The 19,400-nt window shown below is 42.4% G+C and overlaps 2 protein-coding genes across 2 annotated transcripts in view; both read right to left on the reverse strand.

Moving 5' to 3' along the window:
- Window positions 1–1,453: 1,453 nt before the first annotated feature.
- LOC311000901 (RING finger protein 11-like) lies at window positions 1,454–3,580 on the reverse strand. Its single transcript, XM_083991781.1, has 3 exons — window positions 2,880–3,580; window positions 2,397–2,566; window positions 1,454–1,636 (listed from the first exon to the last, which is right to left on the reverse strand). The coding sequence occupies exons 1-3, from the start codon at window positions 3,000–3,002 to the stop codon at window positions 1,465–1,467; spliced, it is 465 nt and encodes a 154-aa protein (XP_083847907.1). The 5' UTR covers window positions 3,003–3,580; the 3' UTR covers window positions 1,454–1,464.
- A 4,406-nt stretch (window positions 3,581–7,986) lies between these two features.
- Window positions 7,987–19,400, reverse strand: part of cacna1eb (calcium channel, voltage-dependent, R type, alpha 1E subunit b) — a gene marked incomplete at both ends in the record, with an annotated part of 57,140 nt that continues 45,726 nt past the window's right edge. The window contains 22 exons of the mRNA XM_083990877.1: window positions 7,987–8,511; window positions 9,682–9,845; window positions 9,944–10,079; window positions 10,508–10,612; window positions 11,833–11,932; window positions 12,028–12,134; window positions 12,267–12,367; window positions 12,453–12,560; window positions 12,828–12,933; window positions 13,455–13,551; window positions 13,818–13,945; window positions 14,039–14,213; window positions 14,333–14,424; window positions 14,776–14,841; window positions 14,960–15,082; window positions 15,316–15,396; window positions 15,538–15,648; window positions 16,955–17,119; window positions 17,239–17,440; window positions 17,559–17,696; window positions 18,493–18,653; window positions 18,771–18,867. Coding sequence (XP_083847003.1) covers window positions 7,987–8,511; window positions 9,682–9,845; window positions 9,944–10,079; window positions 10,508–10,612; window positions 11,833–11,932; window positions 12,028–12,134; window positions 12,267–12,367; window positions 12,453–12,560; window positions 12,828–12,933; window positions 13,455–13,551; window positions 13,818–13,945; window positions 14,039–14,213; window positions 14,333–14,424; window positions 14,776–14,841; window positions 14,960–15,082; window positions 15,316–15,396; window positions 15,538–15,648; window positions 16,955–17,119; window positions 17,239–17,440; window positions 17,559–17,696; window positions 18,493–18,653; window positions 18,771–18,867 — 3,088 coding nt within the window. The remainder of the gene's footprint in view (window positions 8,512–9,681; window positions 9,846–9,943; window positions 10,080–10,507; window positions 10,613–11,832; window positions 11,933–12,027; window positions 12,135–12,266; window positions 12,368–12,452; window positions 12,561–12,827; window positions 12,934–13,454; window positions 13,552–13,817; window positions 13,946–14,038; window positions 14,214–14,332; window positions 14,425–14,775; window positions 14,842–14,959; window positions 15,083–15,315; window positions 15,397–15,537; window positions 15,649–16,954; window positions 17,120–17,238; window positions 17,441–17,558; window positions 17,697–18,492; window positions 18,654–18,770; window positions 18,868–19,400) is intronic.

Genomic DNA, 19,400 nt, shown 5'->3' on the forward strand with positions numbered 1-19,400 from the left:
AAATAATAAGACTACATGTAAATTTGTGACCTTTAGCTGTCTGTTGGCTTGTTTTTCCAACTAGGCTAGCTGTCTCCCTCTGCTCCCATGCAGTCTTTATGCTAAGTTAAACCAGCCTCCTCTTGTCTCCAACCCGACGCCTAACGCACCGACATGTAAAAGGTGTCGAAGTCAAGTCAACGAGCGGATTTTCCAAAAATGTTAAACTTTACCTTTAAGTTTGTGCAAACCTCTGTCCCTTCACTAACACACAGAAAACACACAAGAAAAAAAAACCAAGCAGAACAAAGTGGTGGCTCACACTACGGAATCACAGATTTCATGAAATACATCTTCAGGCTTACTTCAACATGGTAAGTGACTACTGACAGCTTTGAAAAGATCTTGTATCAGCTATGTAACTTTTGCATCTCAGGAAATAAAGGAATGAAGTATTGATAGTGCAAGGTTATAGGGTACATATATTAATATATTGTTTTAGATACTGTCCTATAAGTAAAGTGCAAATCTCTGGATCAGATGAAAAGTGTGTGCAAGCATTTCTAATTTTTGACTGACTGATCCACCTGCCCATGCACAAATGAGCCCTTTACATTGGCTGCCTGCTACTTTACACGTCGCCTGGTGAAACATTCACATTACACATCGACATTTTTCCCTTCAACTCAAAGCAGTTTTTGAAGTCCAGCTATCTGAAGTAGCCAAAGACAAATATTATGTAATATCTTAATCTCCATTAAGTACAACCGTGTACTTAAAAACTTTGGGTGATTTCTGTAAAGTGTGTGCATTATTTTTTTTTTTTTTTTTTGTAATCCTGACTAACAGGAGAGCAATTTCTTCTGCTGCTGCATATTCCCACATCTCCAAAGTGTAGGGCCATTTCATTGTGTGAGCATGTGTGAGCAGGAGATCGATATTTGGAGGAAGTCCTCTTTAGCATTTTGGTCAATAATTTGTTAACCTATTTGTCCATTTGAATCAGGACTAACTGGGAATGAAGGTGAGCTGGGGTTAGCTGGGGAGAAACACCACTGAGACCGGCTCAAGTGGAGATGCAAAGTCATCAAACAGCCCAAACAGCTCGTTCACTCTCTCTCAAACACACACACACACAAAAATCTCACACGCTCAACGTCAACACTGGATGCTGCTTCAGCACGACAAACGCGCACAAACGCACACACAATCATGCAGGGTCGACTGGAAACAGTTTCTCACTGACTTGTGTAACTGATATTTAAGACCAGCTTACGTAGACCTGGGGGCGTAGAAGGCCAACATTAGGTGAGTAAGTTTTGAAATTTTAAAAGTGCAAGACAACAGCCAACCTATTTTCTTTTCTTTCTTTCTTTTTTTAGCTCCTCACACTCTGTAAGAGGGCAGATGTAATGTTTGTTTGTTTGTGGATTAGGGCTGCAGGGGCCATGTTTGATCTAAGTGTGGGGGGTGGGGGTTGAAGAATCAGTTGGTCTCATAGGTGGAGAGCAGGGCAGCATCCACAGGCTCCATGCAGGAGGGGCAGGTGAAGGATCGCATCAGCCAGTCGTCTATACAGTCCATGTGGTAGATGTGCATACACGGCAGGAACCGGATGGGGTCCCCATATACAAAGTCCAGCATACAGATCACACACCTGAGAGGGGATGACACCAACAAGCTTGAATACACGACTAGTGCATAACATAATCACAGTGAGTCATCTGTGAGTAGTGTGACATCCTTCACTCTACTGCTTTCTAATGTGGCCGTGAAAGATGCAGATGTAGAACTGAAAACCAGTCCCTAAAATAGGAAGCTGCACAAAAATATCAATAACTGATTAATCATTTCAGACATGTGAGTGGTCACATGGCCAAACAAAGCTTATTTTGCTGTTGTTGGATAGAAAATAAGCAGTGGCTGCTTTTCCTTAATAGTTTCACCTATTAAAGCCACTAGATGTGTTTTTAAACAAACACAGATATAAAACCACTTAATGCTCAACTTTAGAAGTGAGGATCAAAATCCATGTGTGGCAAAACATTGCTTTTACTATACAGCAATACAGCACCCTCGGTGAGTTTGTGCACTCAGGGTATCAAACCCATTATTGCTTCATTTTCTGTCATTAGGCACACTGAGCTGTAATGAGCTAATTATTTCATTACAAACATAAAATGGCAGTTTCATCTCCATGCCCTTGTTACAAATGCTTTTGTTTCATCTGGGCCACACCACAGAGCAAGAGTTTAACTATTGCTCATATTTTTTTTTAAAGTGTCACAATATGAATGCTGAGGTTGAGGTATATTTCAAAAAAGCTGCCGACTCTGAAATAACTTAATGGCTCAGCAGCACGATTGCAACCTCCTTCTGTGCAGACATCACATGCGTTTACACAAAACTCAGCTCACTCTCTGATCTTCTTCTCGGAGCCGTCTTGCCCTCCATCATAAACACCCTTAGGGAGGTGCTGGATGAGGCCGATGCGCTGAGCTATGCGGATCTGCTCCTCCTCTGTCAGCTGGGTGGCCAGACGGGCCTGGCTAGGCGTGGGATGGTACATGGGCATATGAGCCGGCTCCTGGTAACAGAGAGGAGAGGGGGGGGGGGCGACAACATAAAACAAACAAGCAAGGGGAAGGGGAAAAAGCAGCTGATGACCTCTTGTTTCACCCGACTTATTTAAGGTGGACTGACAGGGACAGACAGAAAAATAAAGCAGCTGTCTTGTTGCCAGTTTGTTAAAATTCCCCCAAAACCTCATTGTTTACTCAGGTAATAGTCGACGTGAATGTCTTTTAATTGCTGATTTAAAAGCCGATTTTTTTAAATCTTTTTTTTTTTAAATATGCCTGGCAGAAAATATCCTATAATGTGTTTTCGCAGCCGTTCACCTGGTACGGAGGAGGAGGCTCCAGGTCCGGGTCCGTCCCGTCACCGAAACTCGCCCTGTCTGACTGGGATTCATGAAGCAGAGAGATGTCGTCTGATGTTGGAGACTTGAGACAGTTGCCCATGTCTTCGTGCCCCCCACTCGTGCCCCTCCTGACCGATGTCAAAAAAAAAGAAAGAAAAAGAAAAGGGGGCAAAAAGGGAAAAGGAAAAAAAAATATACAATCTGATCTTGTTGTTGCTAAAGTTGCTCTCGGTGGCTAATGTTAGTTTTGTCTTCCTCCTATCCGACAGACCGTGAACTCACACTCAGCTACCTGCTACCAAAGATACCATGTGCATGGTTATAAATCGCTTACATAAACGTTGAATGTTAAAGCTGACCAACCAAACTAGTTCCTCTTCATGTTTACATGAAAAAACAAAACAAAGAAGTCCTTGCTAACGACAGCTAGCAGCCGAGCTAGCTACTTTTTTCGCCCGACTTCCTTTACAAATATCGCTCATTTCCTTCCGTATGAACCGGTATTTCCACAAAATATCTACTTCAGCGGCCACAGTGGCTGTTACACTGAGCGGTCTGAGACTTGGACCGTGGCGACATCTCCCCCTTTTAACTTCGCGAGTAATATAAAAACTGTTTGCTTCCTTGCTAGCTCTTAGCTCTTTCTTCAACCAGACGTCATGTTATCGGTCCGCTTCATATGACGTCAGCGGAGTGGTGTGATTCTGCGCCGGTGATTGGCTCGTTTCTGAAACGTAATGCCCAGAAAGAGCCAAGTCCCACCCCCTTTCATGACATAAACAAAATAAAACACCAAAAAAAAATAACATTTGATTGATTATCAATTAATCAGTAGGCCTAATTATTGTAGACATAATAAGCATAAAACATGCTTGTCTTCACCTATACTTTGCAATTTTGACAGTTTTCAACAACATGGGCAAAATTGCATAGGCCTACTAAATCTGTTAAAGATACGGATCAAATATGTATTTTAAAACACAATAATTATTTTTTATTGGGGATGTAATAACCTTGACCAGTAAACATGTTGCAGGCAAACAGTATTGTCACTTAGGCACTGATTAGTCCTCCACTCAGTTTGAAGCTGTGAGAGCTACACTGCAGCAACATGCCACAGGGCAAACGCTCTGAGGCACTATTATACTGCGTGTTTCTTCTTCTCCTTGTCAAATCTCAGTTCACTATACTCCCACAGCTTTGAGATGGTCGACCCGAGCAAATAATGTGCTATTACTTATTCCTACAGAATACAAATTTTATCTGAATGCGTGTCTGTTCCCCCATTCTCTCTCTCACCATTTCCCCATTTAACTGAAAATGTGTGCCACCTGCCTCGGCTCTCTCAGGGGGACCGGGGCCGGGCAGAGGCCATGCCCATGGCCATGGCCAAGCCCAAAGCCACACTGTCTCCGGCTCTCCCAGGGGGATTGGGGCCAGGCGCAGCCGCTGTAATAGAAATGTCATAAACTCCTTCTTCTTCCATATTATCAATGACCCCTCAGCCTTCTGGTCCAAGGTCGATGGCATTACCCACTTAGCTATTCAGCTGAATGTGTTGTTGAGCCCTCAGTTCCACCATATATTATCTCACATTACACTTCCTGACAATACTTACTAATAATGACACAAAACACACTATGTTGTGATTACAGCAAATATTTTTCACATATATTCATTAAAAGAAAACAACGTTACAATGCAACTTTAGGTGAACTTAAATTGACCTTCTCTAAACTTTTGAATGCACATGTAACTGTTCAATGGTTCAGTACTTATAACATCAAATGCTGTGGTCTAACAAGGTGATTAACTGCAAAAATGGGAGCGTGCGTATGTTCCCACAGCCCTATGTTCCCTCAGCCCTATGTTCCCTCTGGACTCTCTCTACCTATCTGGACTCTACCTATCTGGCCTGTCTAGCCTCTACCTGGTCTTTTTACTAAACTTAACCAACTCCTTTCTTCATTGCCTAAACCCAACCAATGGTGGGACCAAAGGGCTGAGGGAACATAGGGCCTAATTTTCAGTGACAACAAAAGTTAGAAATGAGGGAACATAGGGCTGAGGGAACATAGGGCTGTGGGAACATAGGAATGACCCCGCAAAAATCACAACAAGCGGGGTGGTATTTAGCTCAGTTGGTAGAGCACCCACCCCATGTGTTGAGGCTGTAGTCCTCGCTGCAGGCAGCCACGGTTCGAATCCCACATTGAGCATATTCTGCATGTCATTCCCCCCCTCTCTGCCTCCCATTTCCTGTCTCCTGTCTATTAAAAGCGAAAAAGCCCCCTACAAGTGTGTGTCTGATCCATGAGTGGACCACTAAATGTTCTGCTTCAATGACAGTTTGTATTTAAACAGGCCTCTTCATCAAGCTGTTCACATTTTGACGCCATGAGACCAAGACGACACCAACGGTACCTGGCCATGTCGAGACTTCAAACGAGAAGTTCTCAGAGTGTCACAAGGTGTCATCAGCAGGTTGAACAGAGACAGAGAGACTTGAAGAGTCACAGAAAGGCCGAGAAGTGGACGTCCTTTGGTCACATGACAAGTATCATTGACTTTTTTGTTGTGACATTTTTAGCTTTCTATTGTTTGAGATGAAGAAATTACCATTCCTTCTTAAATGTCCTACTTTCATGATATAATATAACTGTAGCATGAACTTTTCACATTTTCCATAAATTTCACCCGAAAGTGGAATATCCCTAACTTTCTAAGTAGTGTATGTCACAATATGAATGCTGAGGTTGAGGTATATTTCAAAAAGCTGTCTGAAATAACTTAATGGTTCAGCGCGATTGCAACCTCCTTCTGTGCAGACATCACATGCGTTTACACAAAACTGCTCACTCTCTGATCTTCTTCTCGGAGCCGTCTTGCCCTCCATCATAAACACCCTGAGGGAGGTGCTGGACGAGGCCGATGTGCTGAGCTCTGCGGATCTGCTCCTCCTCTGTCAGCTGGGTGGCCAGACGGGCCCCTGTGAGGGATTTGAACCCCCAGCCTCCCAATCAAAAGCCATCAGTGGTAGTCTACTGAGCTGTACAGTTGCATGTGATGAGCTTTCAGCTCCACCATATTCTTAGCTTACTTTACACTTCCTAATGATACTTTGTATGATAATAAACAAAACACAGTAGTTGATATCAGGTCACTGTACTGAATGGCCAGTCTGTTCGGGTTATATACCTTTTCTTTAACACAAATAATGTTTTGACTCCATGTGTCTTGCGTCAAACCTGTGATACGGAACAAGGTCAGTCATGAAAGCTGAAATACTCTGCTATTGCTTACAGCAAATGCTTTTAACGTCTGTAATTGATCATTACTTGAAGTGAATTTTGAGTAAAATTGATGAACACAGCCCATGGACATGACATTTACCCCTATAGAATGACTCACACGCTGATCTCACTTAATAAATGACTTTTGTCACATCATGTTACAGTTCTCCTGTGGTCTTGTAATCTCATGTCACCAGATACTTTGGGTTTTGCTGCGTTGTGCTTCAAATACACATCCAGAGGGCGAAGGCAAGTGTAGTTCAACTCCCGACTGGCATGATCCTTTACTGCCTTTGTCCCCCATTCTCTCTTCTCATTTCCCCGTCATATCTTCACTGTCTCACATAATTAATAAGATTAAGGTTATAAATGCAGAAAAAGAAAATTTCCAAATGCAATTAATCTGGTTTTACAATTCTTAATTCTTAAATTTCTAACAATTTTATGTTTTATCACACTTTTAAAGTCTTCAACAACAACAAATAATGACATCAAATAACATTGGCAATTTGAGGACACCTTTATTTGTATATACAACTATTGTACACATAAAAACCCACAAAGTCTTTGCATTCCAGGTATTTATGATACAAATCTCCATGTTTTTGGTTAAGTGAGTTTCACAGAATTTGCCTTCTTCGGGCAAATAAAACAAATACACAAACCTTAAAATGAACGGTTTCAAAGTTTCCTTTACCTTTAAAGCTCGTCAGCTCATACTCTTTATTATCTTCTTCTCTAAAGGTTACAAACAGCATTATTTCTCTGTACATTATTAGTAAGTAATAGAGTAATGTTAATCTGTGAAGCAAAATGTGTCATGGTGTGTCTACAGTGTTTCTACAGTCATCGTCTGTAATGGTTCATACATTATTCACAAGAAAGGGAAAAAAAGGTGAAAATAGATGAACGATCATTTGTTTTTCCTATTAAAATCAAATGTTAAATATAAGTGTTGGAGAGCTCTCATTTACAGGGTGTAGACTGGTAAAAATAACTGTAACAGACTTGTTTGGAAAGATAATTAGGAATTTGTAAAGGCTTGAGTTTTGGTGGAGGCATGGTGAGTGGGGGGGTGGGGGGGTAACAAATACGCATATTTTCTATGTTATTCTATAACTGTATTCATATGTCATAACCTATTATGTTCAATACCAAAAAGAAAAATGTTGGGGAAAATCAGGCAGTTTTTCCCGTGCACATTCATTCACACTGTAAAAAAATCCAGCATTATTGAGTGTTACATATTAGTATCCACATTGTCTGGTAAAGGATCAGATTGCCTCTTCATGATGGCTTGTTGTATTGATCTGGCCTAATAAATGGCAATGGTGTGATGTTCACAATGTATTTACAAAACAATTTATTTAAAGAAAAAGTAGTTACATATTCACACACCCCACAGATAAATACCGTTTAGAGTAACACTGAATCATTTAGAAACATCTTCAGAAATGAAAATACCTTATACTGACACAAATGATATAATTTAATCCATTCACTTCATGTATTTTCTGCATCCCACAACTATTTGAGGTGTATTTATTACTCTCTATCATCAAGTACAAGTCAGGAAATAGACCTTATTATTGTCAGTGTTCTGTGTGAATTGGCAACTACAGTTTCAGGAAGTATTGTTCTTCATCGTTTTGGGTTCATATTTTACCAAACATCCGGAGGGCTCGCGGCCTCACAGCACTGATGCAAAAAGAGTCGCATTGACCTTCACTCTGTACACTCTCGTCCAGTGTCCTCCTCTAACACCTCTTTTTCATGCTGTGCCTCCTGTCCCTAGCACCTGTCGTCCTCCTCTGTGTCGCTGAGGGCGTCGCAGCCCGCCACGGAGGTCGTCTGCGCCAGGCGCTTCCTGAAGTGTCCGTTGGGGACCTGCCAGCCAGTCCGCAAGCGCGGGCGGGCCGAGCTGATTGTGTTTGCGCGTCCCAGGCTGCAGGCCACGGCCGCCTCAAAGGTCAACGTCTCCATGTGGCCGGAGGGGTCTGGGCTGTGGTCGTCCTCCTGGGAGGCCAGGAACGGCTCGGAGGGGTAGCGTCGAGGTGGGGATGGGTGCTTGCGCGCCTCGCTCCGCCTCTCTCCTCCGACCTCCTCTTTGGCCGCCCAGGTGGGTTTGCCCCGCCTTACGGTCTCTGGGCTGCCCTGCTCGTCTTCGTCTTCGCCGACAGAGGCCTGTGTGCGACACACGAGCGGGGAGTAGGAGATGTGAGGGTGGGAGCGGGTGGGGGTTTGCGATGATGGTCGTCGGCCGCTGGGGGTGCTGGACTCTGAGGTGGACGGCACTGGGCTGTCCGAGCTGTTGCCCTGAAGATAAGAATTAAGAACAAGAGGCGCTCGGGTCACATCGTGTCCTGCTGTGATCTCCATGACAACGAACAGTGTAGTCACCGCTCTGGGACCTTGTTATCGTGATTGAGAAGGTTCAAAAGAATCTGTTCCTTAACTCTTTAATATGCAAATCTATGCAGCAAAATCTAATCAGATCATCTACGACACAAGGACTGCCTGTGGGTAAGTACAATCTCTACTACTGATCGTTTTTGAGTTGTGTTCATAAGAATGTGTTTTTGCAGAGCCACAGGCAAGATAAGGCCTGTACAAATAAATCAAGAAAAATAGACACAGAATAACAGAGTCCCAGTGCTGCACAGCCACTCCCTTTAATTCAACTATGCCCAACAGACTTTAAACTATCAATTTAAAAGCTGAAGAAAATGTTGATATACGTATATATAAACTTTCCGTGGGATCTGTCGGTCGATGTGATAGTAACTTATTGTTTTACAAATTCTGTTTTCCATTTTAATGTGATCCTTACAAATTGTGGTTAAAAACTTAACTTACAGAAGGTTTTGTCTGATGTGACGCATAACAGCAGAACACAATTCACACATAATGTGAGTTTATGTACATTTACTATATTGCAATAGTCTGTTACAAACATTGACACTTTCAAACGTAGGCTAAAAACCCATCTTTTTAATCTGGTTTTTATGCTATAGTCTCACAGTGTTTTTATTCTATTTTACAGTTTTATATTCTTTCTTATTGTTATCTTTCTCCTATTTTTATCCTGCATTTTATTCTATTTTGTTTTATAAAATTGTATTGTTGTTTAAAGCTGTTATTTTCTCTTGTTGTTTTTAATCTTCGTGCATTAGTCTCCTTGCTTTTCTTGTTTTACCTCCTATTTGTTCAGTCAAAATGTAAAGCACTTTGAACGGCATCTGTTTGCTTTGAAAGGTGCTATATAAATAAAATTTGATTGATTGATTGATTGTAATTGGCGGCTGAGCGAATGCAAATGTGTCTCATTTCTTCCTCTCCAATGCAGTATAAAGGAGGCTTTTTAATGGCCAGTGCGGAACAACAGCAACATTCACATGTGAACATTTGAACAGGGTGACGGATGCGTGAGAAAAGGCCACATGGAAGGGAAAATTTGCAGCTTCATTGTGAGTTTTTAGGACCTACCTGTTTGTCTTGGGGGTGTTCTCTCTCTACGCTGGAGGATCGCGAGGGCTGCAGGCTTCTTTCCTCTGAGTTGCAACGAGACGCGTCTGGAGAAAGGAGGTGACAGCGCTCCTTAGACCGGCCGCGCTCCCTGTCGCTGCGCTCCCTGTGCTCAGACCGGGATACTGGTGGGCGACACAAAATCGCAGAATTAAAGCAGTAGCGAAGAGTTTGTGTGTGAAGTTTTAATCAGTGGCGTATGCGCACTGAAACTCGAAGTTACCGGCAGCTTTGTAGCTTTTGTGACGAGGTCGATACACTCGCTCTGGGCTTTTCTCCTCCTGCCAAAGACCGTTCACCCGCTGGTCGGCGACAGTGGACACTGAACGCTTCATGGAGCCGCTCGCAACCTCTATCTGCTTGGATGTGAAAACACACAGGCAAACGCAGACAGACATGCAAACACAGGGTACATACACAAAAGAAACATTACACATACTCCAATAACACTGAGATCCTTTTATACAGAAATAAATGGCCCAGTGTGTTTGGCAATTCTTTTTCATGCTTTACTCAGTATATTTTTGTCTTTCCTTTACTCTGCAGGTCAGAGAGACTGATGTAAGAGGGCGATTCGGCATTCAAGGATCATCACATCCCGTTCTAACAATGCACTGAGCCTTAATCAGACTCCCAGAGGAGCAAAAGGACAAAACCAAAACTCTACTAATTTTAACTTCTTCGGCATCTCGTGCACGTAAGGATCGAGGCACTTTGGCGTTAGAGCCCATGCAGCCCCCGAAGTCCTCGAGATCCAGTCATTCCATGTCAGGGAAGATGTGTGTACCTGCGAATCTACAGCCAGACGGGGCATGGAAGAGGCCCGCACACACAGGCCCCTCCCTAGCGGAAGCTCCAGTGGGGACTCAATCCCCCTACTGCACTCGCCCACCTAGGTGAGTACAGAAACAAGAGAGGAGGGCAAGGAGAGACAGAGCACCGATCAGGCTCGTCCCCGCCAGGACTGCCTCTACACACAGAGGTCCAGTTCAGGTGAGAGGAGGCCAGACAAGCCATTCAATCACTGAGGCTCATCTATGATAGCCATCGCCATCGCCATCCAGTGAGAAGCCATTCCAGCCAAATAAACGGACAGATCGACAACTAGCAACAGGAAAACTGACTTTGGGGGAAGAGGGAACAGAGTGAGGTTGTGTAAGAGGAGGGAAGAGTGAAGAAGGAGAGTGAGAACAGACAATAAACAAAACGGTTTACAGGGAGAGATGGGATCCAGATTTCAGCCTGGAAGGACATGGAGTCATGCATATTCAGATCTACTTGCTACACAAACAGAGCAGGACAGCATCTGTCCAGGGGCCGAACGCATTCCTCTGCACACTAACAGTTTTAGTTTTTCAGACTAATTTTGTATCATTCATCTAGCAGGCAGTGTAAACCAGTAAAACCAGACAGTATGCACAGCAAAACATCAGCAGTTTGACAGTCTGCCCCTGCTCGTCCGACCTACACGCGACTAAAACATAACCAAGACAGGAACACAGAGAGTGAGCGATGCCTCGCTCTGCAAGTCACAGCGGTGTTGCCAGCTGAAACATGTTCAAACTGTTTTTTCAGTTAAATACTTTAATTGATGGTGCAGTTGGTAAATTTTCAGTGAAAATCAGTGATGTAAGTCAGTGGTTCCCAACATCAGATAAAACATAAACCATAAATATTCATACATATACCTAAATCAGAAAATCACTGAGCTCAGTTAAAGAGATGCCCTGCTCAAATTTCTAATGCTTCCTGATCTGGAAAGGGATCTTCAATAAGGAATTTCACATTTTCATTCATTTCAGTTTAATATTACAGCGGCAAAGGTAAGATTTGATTTTAATACTCTAAAATCAGTAAAGCAATTTAAATCTAAAAACAAGAGCATAACCCATAACCTTCATCTCTTTCTTTGATGTGATATTTTGTATAAATACATAAAATAAAGTGTCAATAAGTGTGGATTTGCTGTGGTAAGACGGTTAGGACATCCGTACTACTTGTTAAAAGGTATTACAAGTTGACAATGCTTTTTTTCGAATAGGGTTGTAAATAAAAACAGTTGGGAACCACTGCTCTAAGACGTCGTATACCCATGCTGTTCCTCTTTCTTACCGGGTTCTGCTGTTGATTTGCATCGGCGTCGGAGCTTATGGGCTGCAGAAACAGCTCCTGGGGCGAGATGGGGCTCAAAGCCACAAAGCCTCCTCTGGTGCTGTGTCGGGACAGACAGAAACAGTGAGCAAACACAAACACAGTCACAGTTACACACAAAGGGGACACAGCTTTGGAGACATTTTGCAGACTCACAGGGCTGAACCGGCACTGTGGGCCATCATAGGCAGAGGCTGGGTGTTGGAGAGAATGTCCTCCGGCAGGGTGGAGGCATCCAAACGCTTGAACATCAAATTACTCTTCTGAAATGAGAGAGAAAAACGGCACTGTGAGGTTATTAAAACATTTCTTTGAAAATCAAATTGTTGAACCGGGTGAAAAATTTGAATAAAAAAATCAGAAAGAGGTTGTAAGGAGGTTTATAAAAGGCTGACCTGAGCTTCAAGCTGTTGTCTGAGCTTCTTGGCTTTGTTCTGTTTGAAGTAGTCCATTATCATCATCGAAGCGTAGATCTTCCCCACAGTCATGTCCGTATCTGTGAGGGCAGACACACTACATTAACTGTTACTGCTGGTCTCTCAGTGTCACGCTGAGTATTTCCTCCATAGTTAGAGCCAGACCTTTGTTGATAGGTACCAGTAGGTCCAAGTTTTTCTGGGGCAGATAAGGCCAAATAATACTGATCTCTTTCTGCAGTTCAGTGTCCAGAGCCACGCGGTCTTCGCCACCTGTTCACCAGCAGATATTTACATTTACAGAAGATGGTATTTTGATTAGTTGTTGTTACAGCTGATAGAAACAATCAGTTGATTAAAATGTGTTAAAGTAAGTAAACTTAAAGATCATGTTGTGCCTTGGGGGAAATTCGCTGGACATTTAATAGACCCAACAAATAACCAGCTGTCAAAGAAGTAATTTGCAGATGAATGATCATAAAGGTAACAACTAGTTTCAGTCCTGAATGCCACACTGATGTGCTTATTAATGAGCCTGACCTCGAGCTATTTTGATCTCCAAGGCTGTCCGGATGAGCGACATCAGGGTGGAGGTGAAGTGGACGGTCATGTCCTCGTCCACAGGCATGTTCATCAGCACCAACCTCTGACGTAGACGAGGGGTGGAGACACGAAGACAAAAGGAGATTCATTCATGAATTATCTATTCTCTTGATCTCTTGAGAAAGATCACATATAGCCCTTCTCAAAGTTTATCCCATAAATGTTCACAATACTTGTACATAAATAAGTCACATGAATATCAGATATACTTGTGACGTCTTTTTATTTCCTTACATTGAACAACATCTCAAATGTGACTGGACACACTTGAATACACAGTTTGTGCAAATTGGGTTTTAAAATTTAAACTCTGATCTGAACTATGATCCCCATTGGCTGATTTTTAATAAATAGCAATAATCTCTCTTTACCTTCAAACATGAGAACATTTTAAATTCAACTGTATCCATCAGTTTTTTTTACCCTCAGGTCTGTCGGTGTCTTACCTCAAATATATATTCTTATTTGTTGTACACAGTAAATAATGGATTTAAATGGCATAGATAGCACTTGAGTTCGTCTATCCCTTCTATGTTTGGAAGAAAGCGATCATGTTTTCAGTACCTTATAGGCGATCTTAGCAGGACATTTTTTACCCAGGCCCAGGGGTGGCGACATGTGCGTTAACATCTCGTACATGGCCGTGTAGTGGATACGACCACTTCAGGAGGAAATTGAGACACAGGGTGGAGAGGTCAGTGAAAAGAGTTACTCCTTTGTTTGGCATTTAAATATATCATGATTTATAATAATCATTCATAATGAACCACTGTCTGCTCAAAGCACTGAAACCTGAAGGTATTTAACATTTCACATCCTTTGGCTGCCCTCTGCTGGATACAGGTAGAACATGACTGTTGATCAGTTCAGCCTGAAACAAATTAAAACCGTAAATATAAAAGATGCAGTAATAAGGTCAGTTCTCACCATGCCAGACGATCGTACTCCCCCCAAATGCGGACAAACTCGTCCAAGTGATGGGGACCGAGGATTGAAGAGTCTCGTGTCAGGTACTCAAAGTTGTCCATGATCACAGCCACAAACAGATTCAGCATCTGAGGAGAAACATCGACAGAAGATTTGAGGAGGAAAGCAGCGAGGGGAGACGGAAAAGAGAGGTGTCGGAGCAGGAAAACCACGACTCTGACCAGGAACGAGCTGAAGAAGATGAACGAGACAAAGTAGCAATAAGCAAAGTCGGTCCCACAGCCTCCCTCATGGTCTGGAGAGGTGGTGAAGGGGGCGATGGAGGGGTCCGGTTCACACTCCTGACCTGCTAGACAGGACAGCATGATCTCCTGCCAGGACTCTCCTGTTGCACTCCTGGTGGTTTAAACACAGGCAACAATCAAATAAATATCAACTTAACAAAAAAAAGAATATTAATTTAAATTCATCTGAACATTAACTTAAGGCTGTGACAATATTTTTGACAAGCCCACCTGAACAGAAGCATCAGTGCGCTGAAAAATGTCTTAAAGTTGTTGTGTTGATTAATGTGACTCTCATCGTTCAGCTTGATGTTTCCAAACACCTGCAGAGAACAGGCTGCTTCAGTAAAAAGTACCTTCTTTTTTTTCATTTATCCAATGCTAATCATCCTAATAATTTCATAAAAGCAATATCCATCTGAAAAGCATGGTAGCCAAATAAAACATAATATAAACATTAATTTCAATACAAATGCTACATCAAACAGAAATCCACTTAACATTCATTAATCTGCTTTTTAAATCTCTAAAACTCTTTTGTTACTTATTTTAGTCTTTTTCAGAATCCATGTGCATAACTGTGTGTTTTAGAGGACTAAAGGAACAACTAATAACAGTCTGTGATGTCATTTGTGACATGATGGAGATCAACGTCGTGATTGGTGAAAGGATACCTGCATTCCAATTATGGCGTATATGAAGAAAAGCATAGCGATGAGAAGGCAGACATAAGGTAGAGCCTGGTGGCAGAAGAGACAACAAAGACAGGTGGTTAAAACTCAGCTGTAAGAGACAAGGACTGACATTTGCTCTTTATTATTTATTTAATAGAGGAAAATAGACTATAATATGTCTGACCTTAAACGATTGTACAAAGGTCCACAGCAGGATGCGTATGGTGTAACCCTGCCTCAGCAGCTTGATCAACCTGGCTGCGCGGAAAAGCTTCAGGAAACTCATGTTGATGTTGGTGTTCACCGACTGGGACGGCCGGCACAAGGCGGTTGGAGAAAGGGTGACGCAAAACAGAGGGGGAGAGGGAAGATGTAAAAACACAGATGGCGAAATTCAACACAACATGACTTAAGTTTTGTCTGGAGGCAGGGATCACAACACTCGAGGAAACTTGGAACAAAAGAACGCTGCATTCAAACAGCCTCTTCTTTTAGGGTCACAACACTGTGAAAACTAATATTGTCTTGGCAGAATCTCACCTGTAAATCCACAATTATCTCTGTGATGCTGCCAAGAACAGTGATGAAGTCAAAAATATTCCAAGTGTCTCGAAAGTAGTTCTGTGGGAAAGAAAAATGTTGTTTACGATATGACTAAACATAGACAAATTCTAGATTAGTTAATCGGGATGATAGTTAATCTAGATAATCCAGAATCCGAATTAGTCCTGTTTGAGTCACTTTTATTATAATGATACTCACCACAAGACCAAATGCCAAAATCTTGAGTACACACTCCAAGGAGAAGAGGACCGTGAACGCTGTGTTCAGGTGTTTCAGGACTGTATCGTACGCTGTCGGAGCTGAGTGGTACTGAAGGAAAAAACACTTATTTACATACAGAATTAATTAAGTAATAATTTAACATGATACTAAATCACCTTGGGTTGAGCAGCTACATTTGGCTAAACATATTAATACCTCCACTTTGTCATCATACAATAATAATACATCAAATGTATTATTATACTCATTGTACATGTACTGACCATTTTCCTTTTCATCCACAAAGCTGTTTCATTCATTTTAATATGAGAATATTCTTGCAGAGCTTTGAGACTGGTAGTCAATCATTGCTCTTATATACTGTATATTTTTGTTGAGTTATTGTGGTGCGGCAGTATTGAGCGGTAACGCTTCTGAAAAAAAAAACATAATTGTTTGGAAAAGCGTGGTCTTTGCTGTCAAGTCGGGCGTCAATCAAACCTCGAGGACAAACTATAAATGAACATGAGCGCTGTGAAAAGTTTTGTCTTTGACAGTCACGTCTCGACACTGGCACGAAGTGGTTTCTTCAAAAACCCAAACACTTGTCTGTTCTTGAAGGAAGCTGCAATTTATTTTGAACTTTAGTTTATTTTAGTAGCTTTGATTTGAACTTCCACTGGCACTAATAAAACTCCTGACACAGTAAAGTGCTGACATCTAGGACTGTAGGGCTTAAAAACTAACAGTTTAACCAAATTACCTAAACCTCTTTCTGTGGAAATCAAACCTACAGTGAATGCAACCCAAATGTTGCTTGTAAACCCTCAGTGCACAGTAAAACGGATGAACTAAGGTCAAAGGTCAACTAGGATATCAGTCTGTGAGCTGTATCTAACTGTTATCGAGACTTTTCAGTGATATTGTCATGTTCCCACATCATTGATGGGGTGTAATTATATGCACCTCACATGTAAGTGTGAGGCTGTTGAAAATCAACAACAATGAAAACAGCTGAAACCATGCACTGACTTTTTTTTTAAATTTACTTTTAACATAGATATACAGTGTGTGAGCGATGGTCAACAGCTCAGGCCATTTTTAAGTATTTTAACCTCACAAAGATCCAACTGTTGTCTGTTTCAATACATTTTGTGGCTTAGTCCGTGTGCTATTATGTAACAACAACAATGTTATTGTTACATAATAATAACATGGTTTTCTGATGATCAGAGTTCTGAAAATAAAACTGAATTTGTGGTAAGCCATAGTTCTCCTTGAATTACATCACCACATGCAGAAGAAAACAGTTTGCCTCAAACAGTAGGTAGCAATATAACATGTGAATGTATTAAACACAAGGTCCGACTGTCCCTCTGCTGCAGAGTCGATTATGCTTGTGTGAGTGTTTTACCTTCATCATGAGGACCACGGTGTTGAGGGCGATCATCATCATCACCGTGTACTCGAAAGACGGCGACGCCACAAAGTGCCACAGCCTGTACTGAAAGGTTTGTCTGTTCTGGGGCATGTAGCGGGTCATGGGCTTGGCGCTGATGGCAAAGTCGATGCAAGCCCTCTGAAGGAGAGAAATTGAACAAATCAGACGACACAGAAGCCGCAGAAGTCCCCCTAGCTCCTTAATATGTGTGAATGTATCTACGTGTGTGTGTGTGTGTGTGTTTCACTGCTCCACACCTCGTTCTTTTCCAAACTGCACTCCTGAATCATCTTGTCACCCTGCTCCTGGAAGGTGATGATGATCAGAGCAACGAAGATGTTGACAAAGAAGAACGGGAAGACCACAAAGTAAACCACGTAGAAAACGGACATCTCCATTCGATTCCCCCGACTCGGCCCCATGTTCTCCTCCGTTACATCGGTGGAGTGCTGCAGGACCCTGGCGGTAGAAAAGACACTTAAATCTACTGTTTGCTTGCTCTGTCTGAAGCCATTTTCAGCTGAACAAGACTAAGCTCGGAGCCCATTAGTCGTGAATATAATGTTTCTAGACTTACTGAGGCCATCCCTCTCCAGTAGAGACGGTGAAAAGTGTGAGCAGGGCCCAGCAGACGTTGTCGTAGTGAAACTCGTGTCTCCTCCACTCTCTCCTCTTCACCTCCTTTTTGTCTCTGCTGTAGTCAATGTAGTAGCCTCTGTAGGGAGCAGAGCAGCCCACAGACAATTGTTTCATTTCAGTCACTGATTAAACCAGCACTTTTTATAATATAATATTGATAACCCTGCCTTCATGCTGTCGTCTGTTGAGTCTATTGTCAGTTATTTGTTTCAGGACTTGTAGACCCACTCCCATGAAAATCGTGTTTTTCGCGCTTTTCACATGTTCCTGTGGCATTTTTCTTGTGTTAGAGCACATATCAGCAGAAAAGGAAGTGCAAAATTGCATTTCTGAGTTTTTCTGCCTTCAAATTGCTGTGAAAAGACGCAAACTGGCAGTTTCAGGGAGACTGGAGCTGACGTGTCACAGCTCCAGGGGAGGGCACTAGTGCTACAAGCTCCCGCCCCGCTCTGCATCTGGCTCAGAGGTGAAAGGCTTGGCAGCTCGGTGTAACTGTCAAGGTATAACAGGTGCAGCTCACCTGGTAGAGCAGCTTGCACCGTGAGCAAGGACTATGTTCCAGTCTGGAATCGAATCCCAGTGTGGAGTTTTACGCTAAACGCGCTGAATCTGTAATTGTACAATGTCCAGCTGTCAATGAGCGGGGGGTGGGGTGCGAGGAGGTGGCTGGGCGGGTGCAGAGCAGCGCAGTCTCCGCCCACCCTCCAGAGGTGCATTGCTAATGTGCATTGCTAATGAGCTGGTTTTAAAATGACCGAAAAGGGTCGCGGGAGTGGGACTTTGTGTGTAAAATCGGCCCACAGCTCTCTGGTGTTTGAAGGTAAATGTGATAGGGGTTATAGTCATTTTGTGGTTCAGAAATATCCACTTACTGGCATTCTTTCTCTGAATTCATGGAGCTGTCGGTGCAATAGAAGAACTTCCCCTTGAAGAGCTGCACGGCTATGACAGCAAAGATGAACATGAAGAGCTGGTAGACGATGAGGATGTTGAAGACGTTCTTCAGAGAGGTGACCACACAGTCAAAGACGGCCTGTAGGGGAAGAGGCACGAGAGGGACGACACAGCAGATCAAATCTGTCAGAGATCTTGTAAAAAATAACACCAAACCACCGGAGAGTGTTTTCAGCCGTTTACCATCATACTGTACCTTGAGTTTCGGGAGTCTCTTTATGGTTTTAAGAGGTCGCAAAACTCTCAAAACTCGGAGCGACTTTATTGTCTTGATGTCTCTGCCTTTGTTGTTCCTGTTAACATTGACATACAGTAATCAGGGAAATAGCTGTACTCATTAGCTAAAGCACAAGGACACGGAACAAAGACACATTTACAATGGTGAAAATGAAAAACAGTAAAATGTCCACATAAGTGCACATCCAAAATAAAAAAAAATAAAAAACAGCACAATGAAACACAGAGAGCCCTGCAGGTGTCAAGAGTCAAATTCTGGTATCGTTTTTTTAATTTCACTTATAGTAGCTGTGTTTTAGTGTAGTGCTGACATAAAAGTTTATTCCATATAGGTCATAACAATACCTTATTCAGCGTATTTGTCCTTGTCCTTGTGGGAAACCCAAGCTTGAACTGAGACACTTTGTTCTCAGTTAATTGCTGTGCATGTGTAGATTAATAATTTAGGGATCAAATGAATAATTAGAGGGCACAAATGACCTTTGAGAGTAAACATAGTATCAAAGACTAGAGATACCCGTCAGGCTCTGCAGTTTGATGAGATTTGGAAGACACAACAACAACAACGACAAATCATGTTAACTTAAAA

The sequence above is a fragment of the Trachurus trachurus genome (genome assembly GCF_905171665.1).
Source record: "Trachurus trachurus genome assembly, chromosome: 17".
NCBI lineage: Eukaryota > Metazoa > Chordata > Actinopteri > Carangiformes > Carangidae > Trachurus > Trachurus trachurus.